Consider the following 24,691-nt stretch of genomic DNA (forward strand, 5'->3'; position numbering starts at 1 on the left):
TGGCTGTCTTTTGGAGGTGATAACTTTCTTACTGTGTAAGCCAGTTTGAGAGGCACCCCTCTTGATTCTTCATGTGGAAGCATCTTAGTAGATCTATAGAACAGTGATTCCCAAACCTGCCTATTGAAATTACCCAAGGATCTTCAAAAATTGCTGATGCCCATATTCTACTCAGAGATTATGATTTATGGGTCTAGTGTGTCGCTGGGTAAGCCAATTAAGCTGTAAATTTCCTCCCTTCCTGGAGATTCTTTCCTAAGAATGTGCCTCTGCCCAAGGCTAACACAGGGCACTCTGAGACTTCTCAAAGTGACAGGAATATGTGTTCCCAGATGGACTTTCTCCACCCTCTACAATACTGAGGGACTTTCATGCTTTGCAAAAAGATTCGAATTGCTCTTCAGCTATCCTGCTTGGATTCCCCTTTTATCACATTTCACGAGATATGGGTTTGAGAGCCTTCCCTAGTAAAATGGGATTATACGTCTCTATAAACCACATGTTTGGAGTCTCAAGAGGCCATAGTAAGAGGTCCCAATTTTTCATCAATAATTTTTTTTAAAGGTAGAATGGATAAAAGGAAAGAGATGGAGTAGAGGAGGAATAATTGAGATCTGACTACACTGTTAACATTCTCTGCCACCCTCTCTTCCCCTCTCTCTCTTTTTCTCCCAAACCCAACATCAAAACCTAGGTCTGTCTTTCACATTTATGTGTAACTTAGATCTCACTACACTGTTAACACACACTGCCACTCTGAGCCTCAGTACCCTAAACGCTGATGAGCTGAGAAAAATGATATCTGTTTCACCTATGTAGTAAAGCTTTTGTGAGGCTATGAGATAATACATATAAAAATTCAAAATTAAAAAGTGTTTGATGAATCTAAGTTATTATTATGAGAGGTCCAGAAAGTTAAAAATGCAGTCTAGACCTAACCCTAATAGATACCAGCCATGCCAGCAGGATGAAATGGCTTAGAAGAGAGTTACATTCTCTGCCAGCCTGCCCCTTGGCATCCTCCCCCTTCATCCTTCCTCTCACCATACTTCATGAAACGGCAAAGCTTGCACTGTAAATACAACTCTAAGATACGTCCTTGCTCCAACCCACTTTCAGCCAAATTGCCATGCTCTGAGCCCTGCCCATACAGAATTCCTAGGGCTGCCACTCATAGGCAGGAAGGTTATTTTGCTGCCTTTTTCCCCTAGGTTTTTAGAAGCACTCCACTTCCTCATCAACAGTACACCTCTGGGCACCGCAATGCTATATCATTCCCTGCTTGAATTATATTATCTATCATAAGAGACATCTCCTGAGAGGCTTGAGTGCTAAGTGGGGAGTGATTTTTAGAAAGATGTGTGGGAAATGGTTTCAATATTTGGCAGTTCCTAAAGGCAAGATGATTTGAGACATTGGCTCTTTAAAAATACGCTTGATCAGCTCATTATACTATTCCCTTATTTCTGAAAATGCCTTGTCATTTGGAATATTACGTTTAGCAGTTGCACCAAGGTAGAAATTTCATAAACTAGAGGATTGTAATTTTCAGTTTATTTCAGTCATTTATCCATATATGTCACATATATCACATAAATGTATATATTCACCAGGATATCAATCTTTCTTTTACAGATATCTCCATTAACATATACCATTCTGAAACTAAAGACATAGACAATCCCCCAAGAAATGAAACAACTGAAAGTACTGAAAAAATGTACAAAATGTCAACTATGAGACGAATATTCGATTTGGCAAAGCATCGAACAAAAAGATCCGCATTTTTCCCAACGGGGGTTAAAGTCTGTCCACAGGAATCCATGAAACAGATTTTAGCCAGTCTTCAAGCTTATTATAGATTGAGAGGTAAGGAAAGAGGTGAAACCTGTTTAGCCTTGTGTTATTTCCATCCCTTCCCTTTCATTCATCCATAGGTTGTCTTTAGCCTAAAACTTCCAGGTCTGTCATTTAGCCACAAGAATTATAAAAATCAACCTAGTGGTAATCTGATAGTAATGAATAATAAACATTCAAAACTATGGTAGATATCAGCTCTTATGGTTTAAAGTAATATCTTGTGCAGCATAGAACCAAAAGGGCATTTATAAATCACCAGAAAACCTTGGCATCCAGATTTTGCCCCTTTATTTTTTTATTTTTGCCAATGCTCAATATTGCATTTTAATGTTGTTCATATGAGTAAGAAGCACAGGATGATTGCAATGTCAGGGATCTAAGCAAATTGATTTATGACTTAAGATTTTATTTTTCAAAAGCAACATTACAATCCAGATCCTCTTATAAGTTAGTGTATTGATGATCCAGCAGAAACTTTAAAGTTTGGAAACCTAGAGGCAGTTGAAGTGCAGAGGAGAAACAAATTAAGAGTGGTTACCAAGATAGAATGCGGGAGTGTTAGCAGAATTTACAACACAATTACAGTGGTTTCTAGCAGAGTTACAGTCCACTTTTTACCCCAAGACTGCTTAAGAAGATTCTGATGGCATTCCCAGAAACCATTAATCACAGCGCAGCCATCAGTGACTATCCTTTTCACCAACTAACTATGGATGACAAAACTCTCATGGCTTCTTTTTTAAAAGAAAAAAACAAATCTTTGGTCGCTACTATTAAAATTCCCCAGGTGGCTCCAAACAATGCAGAATATCTTGTCTCTCTGAGTCCTAAATTCAATTGTCTTACATGCGAAAGTTGAGTTTTACTGATTTCTACCTTGATCACACTAGATGTTTGCTTCCATTCCAAAAAGCAGAGCCACCCTGCTTTATTTAAAGCCCATCTACTAGAGCAAGCTGGTTCAATTCCAGCCTGTGATGTGTTGTACACTATGACAACTGAGTACCCATTTCATAATGCTAACATCCAGAAAACTTCTTGGATGTCTATTTCTGTTAGATGTGTCGGGGTTAAATTAATCTGAAGAGTTCTTATTGGGTTTTGGAAGCATAATTAACTAACAGTCTCAAAAATATCAAGTCTATTGTTCCTCATGTGTCTCATTTTCTGTGGAAGTAAAAAGATATTCACTTTCTGAAAGAAGCCACACCCATAGAAAAGTGAAAAGTACTGGATCATAGTCTGAAAGAAGACTCTCACTATAGAAAATCAAGGGCACTATATTACTATTCTGAGGTCATAGAAGAGCATCTCCACAGAGCAGGTACTAGCCAATGCTTGTTGGTGTACACAGAACACAAAGAGCCCATTGGGAAAATAGAGAAAAGACACTGACATGCCTAAATTACTAATTTCAAGTGTGCCTACACATTGATCAGATAATGACCCTGGTAAATTCCATATCGTTTGCTCAGGGATGGACCTACATATAGTGTTTGCATCACACTGAATATGAATGCAACTACTCCTGTTTTCACATAACTTCTAATTCTTTACAACATTCACAGATAGGATTCACTGCAGGTATTTAGAATAGACTATTTATTGCTGCAACAAAATTTTTAGCTCTGAATTTTTATTCTCAGCTCTTTATTCTTGATTAGGTTGCCTCTTTCATTCTTGTTTCCCTGGATGAAACAAACCATTGTTTTTCTCCCCACAGCAATGACAGTCCATTATCTTTATGGCTGCCCCTAGGTAATATGAAATTTTACTATTCATCAGCATGGGTTTCTTAAGTTGAACAAATTGGTTCACAAAGAAACAAGAAATAAGACCCAGCTACAAAATGGTGTTCCTCTGACAGAGAGAACCACTTACGGTTCTTGTTGCTACTTTTACAAAATTATCTGTTGACATCTTTCAAACTTAGGAGAGAAAGCATCCATATTCCCAAATCAAATGGAACATTGAATTATTTCATTTTCCAGGGCTTAAAAGCAACGCAGTGAAATGTTCTGAGCTTTGTGGTAGAATCATAAATGTGCTTATCTCAAAGCACAAATGCAAAAGAGGCAAGTGTGTTTCTGCTAACTACAGGCTGAACTCTGTGCTCCAGCCAAACTTCCTGCTATACGGATGCCTCCCTTCAGACTCCCCTCACCCTCACCTGTGTCTCTCTCTCTATTTCCCTCCCTCTCTGTCTCCCCTACCCAACACCAAAAACTAGGTCTTGGCCAGGCGTGGTGGCTCACTCTTGTAATCCCAGCACTTTGGGAGACCGAGGTAGGCAGATCGCTTGAGGTCGGGAGTTCAAGACCAGCCTGGCCAATATGGTGAAACACTGTCTCTACTAAAAACACAAAAATTAGCTGGTGGCACAGGCCTGTAATCCCAGCAACTCAGGAGGCTGAGGCAGGAGAATCGCTTGAATCCAGGAGGTGGAGGTTGAAGTGAGCCAAGATCACATCACTCTACTCCAGCCTAGGCAACAGAGTGAGACTCCATCCCCCCGGCAAAAAAAAAAACAAAAAACAAAAAAAAAAAAACTAGATCTTTCTTTCACATTTATGTGTGCCTTAGAGAAGGTTAAAGATGGATAGGGTCCTAGTTCTTGCTACTCCCTGTTGTCTACAGATCAACAGCATCACCACCACCTGGAAACTTGTTAGAAATACAGAATCACAGATCCCACCTGAGACCTACTGTCAGAATCTGCATTTTAACAAGTTCCACAGGTAAAATCCATTTGTACTTTAAAGTTCTAGAAGCACTAATCTAGAGAACATCTAGCCAACACTCCCTTTGTACAGATAAGAAAACTGAGATCTGATGAAGTAAAGTTTCATGTTCAGGGGCACAGCTGGCAGCAGAACAGGCGTAGAACTAAGTGTCCTGACTCCCATTTCAGTGTGTTATTTCTCCCCCTAATGTGTGCGCAACTCTGTACTGAGCATTTTCACATACCATTGGTCTAACAATACTAATTGCGAATAACTGTCTGCAGGCCAGGACTTCCAATTACAGACTGCCGTGTCTGGCCTCCAGGGTATGTGCTCCCTGGGGTTCTTCCTACACCATCAAATGACTTAGGATATGACCTTCAGCAGAGAAGCTGACGTTCTGTGATCAGATTTCAGGCATCGGCTGGCAACTGTGGGAAGACTGGGGTCGGGGGGAGGCGAAGGTGCTGGATTTCTTTAGAATCACTGTGGCAGTCCCTCCCAGTAGGTTCAAAGGAGGAGAGTACAGAACAGGTAAATCAAAGGTTTAGAAAACTCCAATTTTGAGAAGTTTTCAGATCGCTCCCAGCCCTGAAGTCCTTTGATGTCTCAACTTTCAAGGGTTTTTTTGATACTTCCCCAGTAAGGATGGGGGACTATCCTGGTGGGTTGTGGGCTTGTGCTGCCAATCATGGAAAGATTCTATGCCTCCTGGCTTGTGAGAAGCGTCCAAGAGAAAACTGACATCAGAGGAGCCACAGAAAAAGAAAGCCTGCCCCTCAGAAAGAGTCTGAGATTTCCTCCTTAACATTATGATTCCTATAAACTACAGTGTCACAGGGAGATAATTCTTCAAGCAACTTCAGACACTGTGCTCTAGGAAGAAGATTCTTTCAGGGCCCTTATGGAAGGTTTTGAGTAGTTCTGTGTCCTGTGGTAGGAGAAAGGACAGCAGGGAAAGGAGCAGAACTAGGAAGAAGATGCAAGCAACAAAAATAGCACCTCCTACTTGACTGCTCAACCTCAGTCTCCCCAACCATATGACAGGAACTGCCTGCAGAAATCTCTGCATAACTGGTAATGCATCCTCAGGCTACATAGCACCCAGGAAAATGAACTTCTGTATACATCTGTCTACATGAGTTATGATGCCTGCCAGTCTGAGTTTGGGCTCAACTGGGAGCAGCTAGGCTCAACGAAGAACACAATTAGTTCAAGACTTAAATTGGAATGAAATAAAAACAAGTCTTAATCTGAGACCAAAAGCCACACACTCAAAGGTTGTGCCTAACTTGTAACCAGAAGAGATTATCACATAATATCTTCCCCCATGTTTCACACACAGATAATGTCCATGAAACTCACCAATACTTAGATATTATCCATGAAAGTCACCAAAGACAGTGCTAGTTTATTTTATGTATTGTTGTATCTCTGGCACTTATATAGGTTTTGAACTGAAGTAGCCACAAGACAACATCCCCAGAGAGAGAGTATGGAGTATGTGGGAAAGAAGGCTAGCAAAGGCGGCTGGTTTGCTTAGACTGGACATACAACTGTTAGGATCTGGACAAATCTGAAAACATCTAAGTGCCGTTTCCTTCTTGCATATTATGTAGACTATTGACCAGAGATGAAGGATCAGAGACAGCTTGCTGGTTTGTATCAGACAAGGCATTAAATCTTCTTGATCCTTGCCTGTTATTAGACAGTTCACAAAAATGAATTCTGCAGGGTGAGGTACTCCATTGCTTCCCACATGTTGATCCCTGTTATTTCCCCCAGCGTGAGAAACCAGATGGCACATTTGAGGCGGTCAGGACTGCACCCTCTCCTGTCTTTGTGGGTTACTCATTAAAAGAACAATTAACTTGAAGGTTCTGGTCAGGTTGCTGCTGGTAAATGACCTGAGCTGCTATTGATCAAAAAGGAGTCTAAGAGAAATCCAGACGTGGAATAAGTGGGGAGGAGGGAATAACATACAGGCATAAGAGTCTCCAGATTGGTCTCCTCTCACCCTATTCCTCCCCACAGTCCTTTTTCTCAGCACAGCAACGTTTCTTTAAGTGTTTCTTTAGTAAGTCAGATGGTGTCAGCCTCTGCCCTAAAGGCTCCAATTGTTTCCATTGCTCTAGAGGTAAAAATCAACATATTACAAATGCTTATAGGGAGGCTTCCAACATTTTTTGCTCACTTAAGCCCCTAAAACAACTTTTAAGCTATATAATCCCCTCGCATGCTTTTCCATTGACATCTAAAGTTTTTTGGCAAGTTTAATAAATAGGTTGTAATTTTGGGTGAGTTGTAAATATTGATATTTAAAATAAAACTAGAATTGGATCTTTCTTATGTATCCAGTAGAATCTACCACAGCCACTCAATATTTACCATCAAATTCTTTTAACAGATAGGTGAGAAAATTCTTCTTAACAGTAGGAAATGTCACATGGTTTCTTTTTCTCCATACACTTACATTTCCATTCCACTTCTCAGAGTCCCATTTTAATGTAATTTATGTTTATGCTTGAAAAATCTGTTATTGATTGCTCTAAAATACTTTTTAGTAACAAAAATATGAACATAACTTGAAATCACATTTTTTATTTCTTGTGACTATAAGATTTATGTGTAAAAATAAATTTCTTCTGGATTCAGTTGCATTTATCATTTTTAATATATAATCAATTAAAACTAAACACATATAGTTTTAGTTTTTGTTGATGGATATAGAGTGAGATTCAAGTTTTGTAGTTGTTAATGTTTGTAAATACAAAATCACAAATGCAAAATTCTAAACAGGGCTTTGGAAGAAATCAATGTTAAAAAAGGATCTGTAGCTTACGCTTCCTTAGCTTCTGCCTCTGGATCAAAGTGATTGCTTTGGTTTTGCTCCTCTAATTGTTCATATACAATTTGTCATTATTTATATTGTGCATTGATAAAATGAGACTAAATTTAACATCAATTTTATCCCTATTATCTTGAAACTAGGCCTCATAAAACTTAGAAACTAGGCCTCACATAGAAAAAATTAACACCAGGTGGCTCTGGATAGGGTCCCACCCTGCCTCGATAGGGTCCCACCCTGATAGGGTCCCACCCTGCCAATTCCGGGAAACAACCCCATGGGGTCCCACCCTGCCAATTCCGGGGGTCCCACCCTGCCTCGAAGTTCCCGGAATCAGCAACTCCAAGAAAAAAACCTCATAAGGTCCTGCTCTAACCAATTAGAACAAAACACCTTGCTCAGGCCATAGCTAGACCCAATTACCACGCGCCTAAAGCTTTGTTTGAATTTCGCGCCTTAAGCTGTGTTTGAACTTGTGTTTGCCTATATAAACAACCTGAAACAAGCACTCGGGGTCCCAGGGCCAACTTAGAGCTTGGGACCCTAGCGCGCTAGTAATAAATAACTCTCTGCTGTGAATCTTGTGTCTGTGGTCCTTCGCGGCGACCCCTGCCCAGGAGGGAATCGACAGTTCGGTTCCAACAATCTTACTTAGTTTCAGTTAGGTGTTGAGAAAACTTCTTTAGATAAATAAGTAGATGGGAACAGATGGAGTTTTGTTACAGCACTGTTCTTGTTCTTTAAATTCCTTTTTCATTATATGCCAATAATCACATCATGATCTGTCATCATTATTTTTAATGATCTATCAATCAGCTGTCAACCTATTAGGACTCCTTCTAATTTGTTGAAAGCAAAGAATCATAAATCACCTAGATTGCCAAAATGTGTGTTATCCCTCAACTCAGTTCACTCCCTTTCTCAAACTCAGTACTGTTATTGCAAATTGTTCCTTGGTGTGGTAACCTAGAGGCACTGTGCCACAATAAGAGTAGGGATGGATGAATGGGGAAAGGATTGTGACCAAAAAGGAAGTGCTAATGAAGAGGTGTGTCTTTAGGGAGACCAATTTTGGGAAAGCTTGTACAGGAAAATGGAGACCCGGAAATTGATTCTCTTTAAATGTGTGTGCCTGCTCATCACTTGGAAAGTGTTCAAGGACAGCCAGGGGCCCTGTACTTCAGTTTGGAGACTGCTGGTCTGCGAAACCCTACACAATCTGTGTTCACCTCGTCACATCTTTCTTTTTTTTGAGACGGAATTTCATTCTTGTTGCCCAGGCTGGAGTGCAATGGCGTGATCTCGGCTCACCGCAACCTCCGCCTCCCAGGTTCAAGCAATTCTCCTGCCTCAGCCTCCTGAGTAGCTAGGATTACAGGCATGCACCAACATGCCTGGCTAATTTTGTATTTTTAGTAGAGATGGGCTTTCTCCATGTTGAGGCTGGTCTCGAACTCTTGACCTCAGGTGGTCTGCTCGCCTCAGCCTCCCAAAGTGCTGGGATTACAGGCATGAGCCACCACACCTGGCCCTCGCCACATCTTTCTATCTTCATCCTCTGTTACTCTCAACCTTGCTCTGGCCACAGCGACATCCTCCCTGCTCCTTCAATGCCCCTAGCACTCCATAAACTGGGAGACTTTACTTTTCCCAAATGGCTCAAAAGTCACCTTTATAGTGAGGTCTTCCTCAACCACTCTATTTTAAACTGCAGTTTTACACACACACACCCGTGCGCACGCATGCACACACGTACACACGCACACAATATTCCCTATTTTCTTGCTTTCCTTTTTCTCCATAGCATATAGTAAGTACTCAATAAATATTTGTTAAATGAATTAACTTTTAGAGACTGTAAATTTGTGTGTCAACATAAGCCATGAAATAATTTTCCATGTTATTAGACTTTGCTTGGGATTGGGTATGGGGAGTCTCTTAGGGCATGGCCATTTTCCACCCCTAATGACTCTGTATTACAGTGTGTCAGGAAGCAGTATGGGAAGCATATCGGATCTTTCTGGATCGCATCCCTGACACAGGGGAATATCAGGACTGGGTCAGCTTCTGCCAGCAGGAGACCTTCTGCCTCTTTGACATCGGACAAAACTTCAGCAATTCCCAGGAGCACCTGGATCTTCTCCAGCAGGTGAGCCCAAACACCACACGGTTATTTGGAACACTGCACCAATAGTTCCCAGGCTCCAGCCCCTAGGCCTTTTGAATTGGTTTCCACAGCATAATAGTTAGTTGAAGAAGTGCTTGGAGGTATCTGATTAGGCCAATAGAAATTTTATTCTTGCAAAATAATATGGTACAGTCAGGTTGAAGTGTAGTTTAAGGGAGAAGGGAATGAAAATAGACTTTAGCTCTTCAGTTGGCATTATCTCCTGGTAAAATTACTTTTTATCTTTATCTTTTTGCAGAGAATAAAACAGAGAAGTTTCCCTGAGAGGCAAGTACCCAATATAGAGTGTGTGTGTGCTCTTGACTTTAAAAAGATAGTACAACGGAGTGAAACTAAGCTATTCTACCTGTAGGATTTTATGTCAGCCACTAAGATCTGCGTAGATTATTCTGACAGACAATTCCTGCATATAATGTACTGAAGATAAATCAGTACATAAGACAAAAATAAATAGACCTTATAGATTTAGATAGATGTTTGCATTGTTTGCAGACAAAATGAATTAATCACTATGTGATATGTATCTAATGCGCACCTTCACTTATAAGAAATAGAGAAATTAAAATAGTTTGATTTTTAGAATTTATGGTAAACTATTAGTTACATCAAGAAAATATTTAATACAATCAAAGAACAACTTGAATTTTGAACTCTCACTTGGTATTCTGTAAAGCGTTAATATCTCTCAAACTAAATTACTAACGCTCTAAGTTATATCCTCAACAAGAACTGAATATCAAATAAGAAAATCAAAAAACAAAATAAAGAGAAAAGGAAAACTACATTAGATTAAATGATTAAAGAAGAGAGACGTTGTTGTCAAACTCTAAACTCACAAATTACACACATCTTATGGCATTTAGAAGTCTAAATCTGAAGATAATACTACAAAGAGAGACACAAATTTGGCCATACGAATTACTGACAGTACTTTACAATGCCTTTCATATTTATCCCTTTTGTTTCTATTCCCTTTGCCACTAACCTAGTCTAGGACCTTATTAATATACTCTGTGAAAAATGTCTAATCTGATCTCCCTGACAGATTTCCTTGCCTCTAACCTCTTCTTCTCCTTAACTTGCATAATTGCTACTAGATTCATAAGTCTGAAATATTCCTTTTATTACATCGAGCCCTGTTCAATGGCTTTCAAAAGATTCCTACATCTTCCTCTTGCCGTTCTGAATGTCCACCCCCGACCTTCTCCAACCCACCTCCGTGTGCAGGAGACTGAGTGGTAAGAACTGCATCACTGGCATCCCTTGCCTCTGGCTTCTGGTTACGGCCAGCCAGTGAGGAGGAAGAAATCAGAGAGAGAAGAGAATGCTGGCAGAAAATGTACACACACACCTGCAGAGTCTTTAAGGCCTATTGGCCTTTGTCAGCTTCAGCTCAGTTCCTGCCAGGCCGTTCTTTCCAGAGGGCCTTCTCTGTGGCTGGCTCCTGGTCTCCTCTCATCCCTTCTGGCCCCAAGGATAGTTTTAGCACCGCACTGTTACTGAACCTGTGGGGTACTGTGCTCTCCTTTGTGGTTGCTCTTATACTCTTCACACAACTTCATAAATAATCCCTTTATTGAACTTTGCACAAGTTACCCCACTATGAGTGAGTCATCTGTTTCTTGCTAGAACCTTCAGTGAGGCAGAAGCCGAACTAACTAATCCAGACCTTTCACCTCCTAACCTTTCCAACTTGGCCTCCCATTATTATTATCCATGATTCCACAGCTGCCACCATGCCTCTTCCTCACTGCATATCGACCACACCCTATTCATTCGGATTCTGACCCTAACCTTTCCCTCTTGCTTGGAAGAATCTGCCTTTTCCACTCCATCTATCAAAATTCTACTCTCGTTCAGGCTCCAGGTGGAATCCCGCCTCACCAGGATGTCTTAACGGACTATTTGAGTTTACAGCAATCTCTTCCTGCTTTGAACTTTGTACTCTTTTTGGCACTTATATTTTTATTGAACACTCCCTTGCTTTCTCCAGTTTTCCTGTAGGAGTATAAACTGCTCAAGGGCAGGAACTGTTTCATACTTTCCCACCTACTGTACAAAACTGAGCAAAATCCTCATATATTTTGTTAATCAATTATGTCTATCAAGCCACTCTTTTACAGATTTTAAAAAGAGATTGCCAGGAGAAATAATGTGACTAAGGAAAATCTTAATACTACAGTATTACCTTTGTTCACAAAACACAGACATATTGATTCTTCTCATTTAAATATAGGATAATACTTTACTGATGCTTCCACTTTTAAAAAAGAAAAAGAAGGCAACTCAGGGTGCATCCATAAGAAAAAAAAAAATCAACAGAATGTACCAAATCTCGACAGAGAACCATTAAAAACTATAAGGAACAATTACCCAAGCCAGAAAGAAAAGGAAATAGAAGCATTTCATCTATTCCTGTACCTGCCAGCATTGCTGGAGAGAAAGAAAGGAACATGAAACAAACATTTTACATTAGCTATGGTTACCAAGTTGTTTTCAACAAAGAAAGAAAGAAAGAAAAGGAAAGAAATTATCTTTTCTTATAATCCTTTCTAAGAAGACAAAACAAAATGTTCTCACCTGACTAACCCGTAAGTCGGCCAATTTCAAATGACTTTGAAATAAATCCAGTGGAAGAACTGAGTAGCTCAGCTTCCCAAATTACAGATCCTTGGTGATGGTGTAGATTGCCAGTTTAATGGCAGAATCACATCTTTTAGTAAAGGGCAAGAAAACATCATCACAGCGTCCTGCACAAAATGGACTGTTGACTTGTAACTAATGCGATAGCCAGCATTTTACTAGCTATTATTTTGGTTATCTTTTTTTTTTTTTATGGCAAGACACAGAAGGAGATGAGAGTGATATTAAGAGGAAGGAGATCTTACTATAAACAAAGATCTCTAAAGTAAAAACAAATTGTCTGGGCTATGAGTGCTATAATGTTTGATATAATGAGAGTTGTTAAATATGGTCTTCATAAAAACCATTTATTAAGTACGTAGTATAATACCAGAAGAAAATAACAAGAATAGCTGATTTCAAATTCCACTATAGAGGCTAAATTTTTATCTGGCCTGTGTGCACAACTGTAGTCATCGATGTTTACAGTTAACATCTGTTCTGATGTAACAGATTAACATCTGTTAATTTTGTATATTACACATTAACAATATGGCAGAATTGTGTGTGGCAGAAATATGTAGGTGATACCATTGGCTATGACTAATTCTAGATAACTGTACTGTAAAACACCAGAACACCTAGCCATTCCCCTTGGCCTTCCCATCATCATGAGCCACAGAAAATTAGATCAAATATATCGGTCAAATGCTGCTATATTATACTAATGCAGACACAACGCTTTGGACCTAATAGCTTATAGTAACAAACCTTTCAGTGAGTTTCAGAAAATATTACTACCATTGTTACAGGACTTTTCCCTAGTTCAGCTAAAAATGGGGTCCTTGTCTATCCCACAGCCATGAAAATTTAGGCTTGCGGATGGTTTGAAGGCTGAGTAAGGCAGGGTTTTATTGGGTGGAAAGGAAGAAAAGGGGGAAACGGACACTGGCCTAGCTAGACTGCTTCCCACCCACAGCTTGAATCCCAGGTTCCACACAGAAAGAGGAGGGGCCAGGCTCCTCCTTGCTGTAAATGGCATGAACTTCCAGAGGCTCTACCCCAGGGGGCAGGCTGGTTGGAATTTTTCCGGGGACCCCCTCCCCACTTGGCTCTCTCATTCCCCACTCTAAAGAAGTACGTCTAACCATTGGATTAAGAATAAAGACAAAGACAAAACCGCTTCCTGCTGACAGGGGCTGTTGTTTTGGGGAAACAGCAGTCAGAGCTCACTCAGAGGCCTATTTAAGGATTCCCAGCAGAAGGGGTCATTGTCTGAGGCTCTGGTTACATGACTGTCAGAGTCTGATGGCCCTTTTTGCCAGCATGTTGGGCTTCTGGCTTCCTTTCCCTTGAGCCCAATCCTAAAACAACCAGTTTAAGGTTTGGGAAATTAACTCTTTCCAGTCTAGAGGATGCATCTGAGGGGAGCGTAGTCTGATGGCCCTTTTTGCCAGCATGTTGGGCTTCTGGCTTCCTTTCCCCTGAGCCCAATCCTAAAACAACCAGTTTAAGGTTTGGGAAATTAACTCTTTCCAGTCTAGAGGATGCATCTGAGGGGAGCGTAGTATGAAGACACAATTATGTATCAGTGAAGAGGGAACAGAGGAGGAGAAAGGAAAAATAAGGCATTTTTTAAAGGAGTCCCAGGAGTTCGGGATGCATTTGAAAGGGATGCAGACTGAAGATGAATGGCTACACATCTAGAAAGAGGGGAGCAGGCATCTCTGGTTTCCTTCTCTTCCTAACATATGCCCAGGGTACATGAGGGAGAGAATGAAGAGTGTCCTCTTTCCCTCTTCCATCCTTGCATCCCCAAATCCCGGTGACCTTGTCAGTTCCCACCATGAATGCCAAAACAGCTTGCACCCATCAAGCAGGGAGGGCCTTAGAGAATGGAAATGATCTGCTCTCATCTATGTCTCTATCCCTGCTACCGTCAGTAGCCTTGGAATTCCCTAGACCTCATTTATACCACAGATATTAACGTGGCCTTTATCCACAAAACAGGAGGCTTGGGGTTGGCTAAATCAGCAGGAATCAGCCATGTTCACCTGTGCTGTGCCTTTTAACCTCTGTTGTCATTTGCCTCTGGATCCCTCAGATCCAGTTTTCCTTCCTAGGGCTTTTGCCTGAAGCTTGGAATTGAGTTTGGGACAAAAATATGTCTCAGGGGATTCCATGGACTCGTTATCATAAGCTGAATGCTAAGGTGAAACTGTGGAATTGAGTCCTCCAACATGGGAGAGAAAAGGATGTCTTGTGACACACCAAGATAACTAGTAGCTATAGTTATGCTTGCTAGAATTTGGGTGCATGGTGCTTGGCTTTGGTTACTTCCCTTGATCCTACTTCCCCAAAAAGGAAACCTCCATGTGATGGGCACCCTATTTATTCCCTATTTATTCCATCACCTGGCAGGATTTGCAGGATAATTGCTCAGAACTAGAAATTGATCCAGATTTCTACATTACCCATCCCTCTTGTTCTTTCTGAGTTGCAGCCAGAGATTGCTGGTTGGTTCACAGAAGAAGCAGGGTTAGTCTAAAATATAGGCAAAAGCTTAAAAACAACTAATGAGTTTAGAATTTAATTACAAATGTGTAAGTTTTGAAACATAATTTCCCTCTCTCCAGTCCTCATTTTTGTTAAAAACAAAATCATAATAGGACTGAGTTGTTTGCAAATAGACTTTGGTTTTATACTTGGCCTAATTATTTACATAAAGTGCAGCAATAATAATTATTTCTACATAAGCCTTTTGGATTGGTTTTGGTGGACGTCTGTTCCACAAGGAATCTCAGGTGAGACCTTTAAATGCTGATCCCAGCTATGGTTGTATCCTCAAATGCTTGTGAGTTGGGTGATCCCTCCTCTTAAGGTCCTAAGATAAACTTGGAGGTCCTGGACCTGTTAGAAAGTGACATTCTTTACTGACCATAGGTCAAGGACCCTCTACAGGGACTGCATAGACAAGGGTATGAGGCCAGTTTCCCCACTGGGAGGCTTTTATTGGTTCGGTAAGTCAAGATGGACTCCTTAAAGGGAGGCATACACTTTCAGTCAAAGCCTTGATAAAATACCCAATTTTTCCAATTGTGTCTTGTTGCAAAAGAAAAATGGATTCTTATTGCACTGATGCAAACAACTATATTGCCATAAGTTAAGAATACTCACAGATAGTTTCCAAATTCTAAAGGAACCAGGCAGAGAGAAACAAACATGCTCCAAATTTTTATCCCAGGAGTATACATTACTTAATTTTTAAAGGCTATAAATTGTTCAAAATAAGTTTCCTTGACTCTGAAAAATAAAACAAGGACCAGCAATATTCCAAGAAAAAGTCAAAAGGTTGCTTCAGCTTTCTGAGTTCAGTCCATTTATTAACTCTGGTTTGGCTTGATATTCTTAAGCATTTCAGCTCCTCATGAGTCCTGTACATTTTCCCTTATTTCAATGTTACAATCTCCAAAGTTATCAGAAGTCTGTATTTGAGAGCACCTGTTAAAGTCCTACAGCTTATTATGAAACATCTTTTGAAAAGGATAAAAACAAGACAGCAACTGTCTATGAATAGCAAAATGTCCAGCATAGTTACAGATAGAAACAATTGACAAATTTGGTTATCTCCGTGGTTTACAATAAGTTAACATAACAACCTTAATTATGATTGATAGCATACTTTTAGACATTAGAATTTTCAAAATCCCACAGAATTTTGGAACATAGATCAGCATTATTTACCCAGATATGACCTAAAGAAGATTGAACATCATTTTGACAATCCCACGTACCTAAATATGTCAAATAATCCTGTTTACCTCTTTTTGGACATTCCAGGGGCTCTCCGGACTATCCAAAAAGCCAGGTGTCAAGAAGAACAATTTTGAAACTGAAGTTTGATTTTGGGTAGCCTTTTAAATATGTTTAAAGCACTTGATATTATGAAATGTAATTCCAGATTGCCATAAATTATTTATTGTGCCAAAATGACGACTCAGAAATCTTAAAGAAGCAAAAACCTTTTATAACTCTTTACAAATTTTGCCAAAGAGCAGATTAGGGCCTGAAGAAAATTTTGTTATGGTTTTATCTCAATGCTCAATTTACAGGAAAAACCACATAATACCTTTTGTTTGAATTTAGTCAATATGTTCACACAAAGAAACTCTTCTGAAAGAGTAATTTCCACAATTCTTCCAGCACGTCTTTGAACCTTCAGCCTTTTTCCATCTAATTTAATACAATCCTTTAACCCTAGGCCAAAGTTTACATTTCCATGCCTTCTTATAACCTTTTACTATAAAAACACATTTTACTGTTCTTACACCCCTTGCATGTCAATCTGTTTTCAGTAGTTTCAATTACATGTTATATTGTTAACTCCCAACAATTTTTAACTTTAAGATAAAACCTGGTAAGTTACTTTAATTGTGTGCTAACTGCAGCAGAGGTTTGCCTTTTTAGTTAAGGGTGTAATTAGTTCCATATGTCCCCAGGCCTTACCTATTGTGAAGCCAACAAGACAGTTCTCAAAACCCAAAAAGCAGTTTATAACCTCAAAACACTTAGCAAACCTTGCATCTGACCTGCATAGTTTAGTTCACCTATTTACATTTTAATGATACCTTCATTTTACCAATAATCTTTAAGGTTGTTTTTATTTCTTAAAGATTAAAGTCACATGCACTGAAAGGTACTACAGCTTTTAACTTTCCTTAAAAAAAAATAGATCCAAGTGCTTGTCTTTCTTTAGGCCAAATTAATTAGAGCTCTTTGACAGACATTACACACAGTACACACACAGACAGGCAGAAGAAACACCAGTCATTTAAGAGACTGATTTAGAAAAACATTCAAATAGCAAACCAGAAAGGGCTCGTCCCCTAAGGCAGGATTACTAAACAAAGTCTTGCCACTGGAATTACAAGCCACGCCCTCAAGATGTATAACGATGGAGGCTTGATTTCACAACCAAAACTTTGCAGACAATACAGTGATAGTTGTTGGGGGTGGTGGTGTGGCCTGGTAAAGGGGAAAAGAACTTTAAAGGTTAACTGCAGAAGGGGTGGGGAAGAGTAAAGAAAAGAAAAACGTTTAAAAATGCCTCAAGAAGAACCTCTTATTCTTATGCAAGAGTTCCTCCACCAGGGAAGAAGTTTAATTACTGTCCGATGGAGGTGGACCCCTTGGCCGGGGAAGCAGAAGGCTGCTGCAGTGACACATGGCTGGGAACAAGCCAGCCAGCTGTGTAGGACCCTTAGACCATGTGTTCCAGCCCCAGCAGGGAGGGGAGAGCAGCGGGGAGATGCTGCTCACTGCTCCTTTTTCAACCCCTAGAAAGGAAGGAAACGGCCATGAAAATGCCCAGGAATGATGGAGTATGGAGGCATGGTTTCCCCCACCCTCAGAAATCCGAGGATGAAAAGGCTTAGAAGCAACAGTGAGAGGTTTTGAGTCCCCATTTCACTCACTACTTCTCGAGGCCCACGTTGGGTGCCAAAAATGTTGCAGGACTTATCCTTAGTTTAGCTAAAGACAAGATCCTTGTCCCTCCCACAGCCATGACAATTTAGGCTCTCAGATGGTTTGAAGGGTGAGTAAAGCAGGGTTTTACTGGGTGGAAAGGAAGAAAAGGGGGAAAACAGGGACTCTTGCTAGCCCAGAGTCCCTGCTAGAGTGCTTCCCGCATGCAGCTTGAATCTCAGGTTCCACACAGGAAGAGGAGGGTCCAGGCTCCTCCTGGCTGCAAACTGTGCAAACTTCCCAAGGCTCTATCCCATTGGGCAGGCCGGTTGGAGTTTTATGGGGGACCCCGTCCCACCTGGCTCTCTCACCACTACTCCTTTCTAAGTAAAGCTTGTTAGAATGGGCCAACATTATACACAAATAGCTCTAACACCATGACCTTGGATCTGCTCCTAGAATCTCTTCCACACCATCATTCCATGGCACTGAGAACCTACCACCAACTTCCTGGCTAGTTACCATTACAGGCAATGGCTGTGCCCAGAATACAGATTTAGTAAACCTGTATTACCCAGAAATCTACCTCTTTCCCATTATTTAACCACAAGAGTTACTTTATTAGATAAGCTTAATGACTCTGAATATGCAGGCTTGAGGGTCTGAGATTTTAACAAGAATATTTCAGTCACAGATCACGTCATCAATTATCTCTGATGTCAAGAACACAGTGTAAGTGCAATGGAACTATAACATGAGGCCCCAAAGACCAGCTTTGCCTACCACAGAACCCCAGGACCACACAAAACCACTCCAGTGGAAAACACTGGAGCCAAACATAATCATTTTGGAGAGTTTTTTGAATTTTTCCTCAATGAAAATATATTCAAAAATTACTTCTGTAATTTAAAACCAGGTAAATCCAGTTTTAAAGTATGGTTTTCCTATAACTTTTAGGTCTACTCAGTATAAGAAATTTAAATGTATATTCTCTACTGTCATCAAGTTCTCTTTCACTACCTCTTCTTTCTTTTCTGTTGCACTAATAGAAAAGATGAAGTATCTACAGAGAAGACATTGGGAGAGCCTAGTGAAACCATTGTGGTTTCAACAGGTAAGCTTAGATCTAATTTCTTTGCTTCTAAACTTTCATTCAAATCATGATAGCATGTTATTTATAAAATAATTTCTAATTGAAGATAATGTTTAAAATGTATTTTCTCAAAGCTAGCTTATATTTCTAACCTTGTAAAATAATTTAAATTTATTGTATAAAACTCGGAAAATACAGAAAAGAATAAAGGTAAAACCAAACCACTCAATATCTTACAGTTTGGAAGCAACCATCATGAACATTTACTATTTTCTGCCTTCTTTCTTCTATTATATACACATGTTACTGAGACCGTTTTTACTTAGAGTTTGTGTCATTTTTTCCACTTAACCCGATGTAAAGGATATTTTATAGTTCCACTAAAATTTCTTCAAAATTATCATTTTAATGACTTGCAACATTCTATTGCATCCATACAGATGTCATCAACTTAACCATTGCATCATTGTAACTGACATTACAAATAGTGTTTTAATTAAGATATTTAAACATAAATCTCTGTCAAATCACTAATTTCTAAAAATAGGTTACTAAATCAAACACTATGGATTTTAAGGCTTTTAATAAATTTTGCCAAATTTGTTTTCCAGAAATTTTGTTACAATTTAAACATCCCACTGGCAGAAAAGACAAGAGCCTGTCTCATTACAACACCTATCAATATTGAATATTACTATTTATTCTAGAGTTTGCCAAAAGGCAGAGGAAAATAATTTCTCCTGTGTATATTAGATGTTTGAAATTTCTCTTTCATGTATATTTCTATTGCAGTCTTCCCACTTTCCCATATAATCTAAGAATACTTTTAAATATATACAATAAAACTATTCTCTGGGCATTGTATTCCCCAGTTCATTTGATTTTTAGTAATGTGAATAAGATTTTAAGAAATTAATTTTTGATAACTTAAAATGTAGAAATTGAGAAAATAGATATTTGTAAATAAATGACAATATTAGTTTCCCATTTCTTTCTTTACTGACATTCAGAGTAAGCTGCTGTGCCTATATTTCAGTTTTCTCCTAAGTTCAGCTGATTTATCATTTCTAGACTGGCTTGTAGATAATAATAGGACAAGCCTAGTTGAATTTTAATTATAAAATAGTTAGCAGTAAAGTGCATTTTTAACAATAAAAAGAAGAACTGCATGGTTAATTCCCACTTATAAACAGCTCAGATTTGACCTGTGACACCTAATATCAAGTCTTATTCAAAAAGGTATTATTTAGAGGAGGAGCACACAAACATGTAAAAAGAAGTTTTGTACTGACTTCATTTTAAATGGGAAAACAATCAAAATTAATAAGAGAATTGAAATTTGTATTTCTACTTTAAATTTGTAGTTAGTATACTTTAGCTGATAGAAACTTTTGTAATAACAAGATTAGATTTAGTAAGATAAGTTACAATAAGTTAAAATGACCTCTTTCTTATAAATTATTTTTCATTTTCTTAAATAAAAATTTTTAGGGACCAGTGGACAACTGATATAATATAATGTGATATATCACCACCATATATTTGAGTTCTAGCAACAAATGTTTTAGAATTATTTACCCAGTACTTCTGGACACCTGAGGTTGAAGTACACACACAGAACAGTCAAGATTAGATTTTGATTGGGAAATGTTACTAGGTGCCTAGGTGTGAAGGAAGAGTGAGAAACCTCCAAAAGAGGCTGAATGCATTCAAAGGTAAACCCAGGCTACCTAATAATTGCTTTCGGTTGTAATTATGTGAATAATTTACATTTTCAAGGTAATAAAATGGAAGGATAGCCAAATAAAAATTTGTTCTTCTAGGGTACTAGCTAAGCACTTTCTTATTGTAACAAAAATTGTAGCATAAACCAATTATTCATAAAATTACAAAGTTTGAAGACGCCTTACATTGGCAATAGTCTGGTGAAGTCCAGAGCATAGAACACATCCATCCCAATTGCTCACAGCAGGATTCTTCAATGAGGGCAGAAGGGGAAGATGCCAGGGACCACATCCTTTGAGGTTCTGATATGCCACAGGGTATGTACTTTATTAGCCAAAAGTCTATCTTGCCTAGATGATTCTGATACCCGCTCTCATGCCCCCACTAGGAAGCACAATTTCACACCCAGTGCAATTACTTCCCAGAGCCTCACAGTGACAAGTGACTACTTGTGACTGCCAATTCCCAGGTACCACATGCTCTTCAGGGAGTAAGGAAAGATCAAATCATTTTTCAGGATATCCTGTTTTCTAAAACACAAGAATAAACTAAGGCATTCTATGTTTTTGCCTAATTAAGGTTGAAATGGAAAGCTGTTTCTGGCTAAATATAAACCAATTAACAATAACACTATTTTATCTGAGCATTTTTTAAATAGTAATTTATTACAAAATAGAAATGCATTTGTATTACAATAATGCTTTTTTCTTTGCTTGAATAGAACCTAGACTTGCACTCTATGAAGATCTTTAAAAATATCAAAACATTTGCCACATATTTGAAATGGTTTGTGGTGATCTGTTCTAAAAGTGAAATTCATAGCATCTTAATGTTCTTTCATCTCTTGGATTTTCTGATTAAAATATTATGCCTCAATGATTGCTAAAGCAATCTACATTTTAAAGACTTGGGTAGTATTCTAAGAAAACTCTCAGAAGAGCAAATTCAAGGTAAACATCTGCCTATGCGTCCTTTGTAGTATCAAAAAGAAAAAAGTAATCAGGTCTCATCTAGCAAAAGCATTTAACTATAACACCTACAGGGGAGCACCAAACTTAGGTCTTTAATAGAAAGAATTAAGAATTTAGAACAGAGTATGAGTCATATTTTTTCAAGAACGTATTTATATGATCTTAAAAAGATGACTTCAGAAGGCATCTAACATCTGTAAATTTCAGAATGACAAAAAAGCATATTGAATTTTGACATCATTCTAATTTAAACTCCTCTGTTCTCATTTTTATGTCCTTAATTTTTAAAATTTTCACAGATGTTGCCAGCGTCTCACTTGGGCCTTTCCCTGTCACTCCTGATGACACCCTCCTCAATGAAATTCTCGATAATGCACTCAACGACACCAAGATGCCTACAACAGTAAGAAGTTCCTGGAGTCGATCTAGCTCTTCATGTGCCTGTTTTTGTTCTTTAGCAAAACAGGAAAAGAGAATGGATAAACCATCCATTCAATAATATTAGTGCTGTATTGTTGTCACTCGGTTAAGAGTCAGTGACTTTGTTCTATTATTTATTCTGACTTCTTCTTAGGTACTGAGGGGGGAAACATAGATTGAGACCTAGAAGAAAGGAGGAGGAGTTACAAGAAACAATTTAATTATAAGCTATGGAGTGCTGGGGCCTTTTTGCCCCAGCACCTAACAAAACTTAAATGTATTGGTGCTTAGCAAGTGTTAGAATGAATGAATCAATCAATCATGAAGCTCTTTCGCCACTGAGGTATAATTCTATGTTGACAGTAAGAGCGAAGGTTTTGTTCTCAGTCATGTCCAGGATGAATAGGTCAAATAGATATCAAAATGACCAAAATCCTATGTGTAAAACTGGAGAAAAATAAACACAGAACACAGTGAACCCAGTGTCCTAAGGCAAAGAGGAGCACCGGCCACCACTCTGACAGATGAGATGACTCATCTGTCATCTCTTTTCTCACAACCCCTATGTCCCATCTTCTTCAAAAGCTAACATAAGTTGCTCTCTCTGATTAAATATCCCCAGAATATTTCATTTCACATTCATTTAAATGTTCCATGAAACTTCAAATTTGCCTGACAAAATGGTAAGCTTCTAAAGAATACTGCATGTCAGACTTTTTAGTGTCCCATTGATCCTAGCACCATGCTACACCCATACAGATGCTCAATGTGTGTTTTTTGAATGAATGAAAATCTTTTAAACAAACATCAGAAGTCTTTTAAACGTGGATCCACATCCTCCTTGTGTCCTACTAAAGAGGCTGCAATACTGTCCACGCCCATGGCAGAGGGGAGTTTGTGACAAGAAATGGGGAGGAAATACCTCTGCTACCATTTATCCAGTTGAGCTCTGTCCTTCAGGGCAATTTCCATTGACCGTTCTCTTCTTTCAGCTTCAGTAACTCTGATTTCACTATAAGAGACAATGTACGTAACCAGAGATATTCAACTTTCTGCAGATATATTTTTTACTTTTTTAAGAAAACTAACGGACCTTAGTATCTTCTGGGAATCCAAGGTTGAAAACTCTGTCAAACCCAAGTTTGAAACTGAGTTCTGGGCTCGCTCTGTGCCCTGGAAACCCATATGAATTCAGAGCAATGAGAGACCCCTGCTGGTTTCCAGACCAACAGGCAAGAAGGATGTCCCCTTGGCCGTTAGTGATGGAGCCGAGTCCAGATCCTCAGAACTGTGCCTCTGTTCTTAGCCACCTGCTTCCAAAGGTGGCCCAAATACATCATTCTTTCTGAGAGAAATTTCAAACTTTCTCTTGGCTTGATAGTACTTTCTAACTAGTTTCAATATGAAATTTAAGCACAGATATTCTCATTAAACCAGTCTAGTCTCTTCTCTAATTTCTAGTTAAAAGGATTTTGATTGCAAAACACTTAAGCCTTCATAATCCACTTCTTGAGACAGTATCAACATATATTATCTAAAATAACCATTTATGTGTAGTTTAGGTTAACAGAGTTCTTTTTTTTTTTTTTTTTTTTTTAACTCAGGAAAGAGAAACAGAACTCGCTGTGTCTGAGGAGCAGAGGGTGGAGCTCAGCATCTCTCTGATAAACCAGAGGTTCAAGGCAGAGCTCGCTGACTCTCAGTCACCATATTACCAGGAGCTAGCAGGAAAGTCCCAACTTCAGGTGAGTAGACCCGGCTGGTACAACCACACCCCAAGCTGTGACTGAGAGGTGGGAGCCAATAGGACATAAACCCTTATGGCGAATAGTTCCAGCTTCTCATGTCATTCATGTTCAACCATTTAAAAGAAAACCAAAATTACAATGGGTCCTAACATGTCAGAACAAATGGATCTCCAGGAAAGTTTTTTATTCCAGCTTTTTTATTCTCGAAACCTGCAGTGGTCCCCACCTGGCCCCTCTATCCACAGTTTCAGTTACCCTGTCAACTATAGTCCAAAAATATTAAATTGAAAATTCCAGAAATAAACAATTCACTAAGAAGGTCAATAGTCGCCTAACATATGTCACAATTTATATACCATTTACCTTACTTCACCTCATCACATAGGCATTATACTGAGAGAGAGAGAGAGAGACCACATTCACATAACTTTTCTTGTAGTATATTGTTACAATTGTTCTATTTCATTATTAGTTACTGTTGTAAATCTTTTACTGTGCCTAATTTATAAATTAAACTTTATCATAGGTATGTATGTATGGAAAAAAAATAGTATATATGGGATTAGGTAGTCTCCACAATTTCAGGCATCCATGGGGTCTTAGAATGTACCCTCCACAGAGGATAAAAAGGGACTACTGTGTTTACATTTATATTTTCCTTAAAAATTAATAGGTTTTGCCAACCACGGTGGCTCATGCTTATAATCCTAGCACTTTGGGAGGCCAAAGCGGGCAGATCAGGAATTCAAGGTCAGCAATTCAAGACCAGCCTGGCCCCAATGTGGCAAAACCCTGTCTCTACTAAAAATACAAAAATTAGCTGGGTGTGGTGGTGGGTGCCTGTAATCCCAGCTACTCGGGAGACTGAGGCAGGAGAGCTGCTTGAACCCAGGGGACAGAGGTGGCAGTGAGCCAAGATCGCGCCACTTCACTCCAGCCTGGGCGACAAGAGTGAAACTTTGTCTCAAAAAATAAATGAATGAAATTTAAAATAAATAAATAAAAATTAGTAGGTTTTAAAATCTCA

At 39.0% G+C, this 24,691-nt stretch overlaps 1 protein-coding gene across 2 annotated transcripts in view; it reads left to right on the forward strand.

Moving 5' to 3' along the window:
* IMPG1 (interphotoreceptor matrix proteoglycan 1) overlaps nucleotides 1-24,691 on the forward strand; it is a 144,932-nt gene that overhangs the window by 31,091 nt on the left and 89,150 nt on the right. Inside the window, exons 2-7 of one of the 2 annotated variants that reach the window (XM_005552515.4) lie at nucleotides 1,636-1,869; nucleotides 9,414-9,580; nucleotides 9,858-9,886; nucleotides 18,757-18,821; nucleotides 21,796-21,899; nucleotides 23,521-23,661. In XM_005552515.4, the coding sequence (XP_005552572.3) occupies nucleotides 1,636-1,869; nucleotides 9,414-9,580; nucleotides 9,858-9,886; nucleotides 18,757-18,821; nucleotides 21,796-21,899; nucleotides 23,521-23,661 (740 nt within the window). The remainder of the gene's footprint in view (nucleotides 1-1,635; nucleotides 1,870-9,413; nucleotides 9,581-9,857; nucleotides 9,887-18,756; nucleotides 18,822-21,795; nucleotides 21,900-23,520; nucleotides 23,662-24,691) is intronic. The other variant, XM_015449161.3, reaches the window with a different exon arrangement.

This window comes from Macaca fascicularis, chromosome 4 (genome assembly GCF_037993035.2).
Source record: "Macaca fascicularis isolate 582-1 chromosome 4, T2T-MFA8v1.1".
In the NCBI taxonomy this organism is placed as follows: Eukaryota; Metazoa; Chordata; class Mammalia; order Primates; family Cercopithecidae; genus Macaca; species Macaca fascicularis.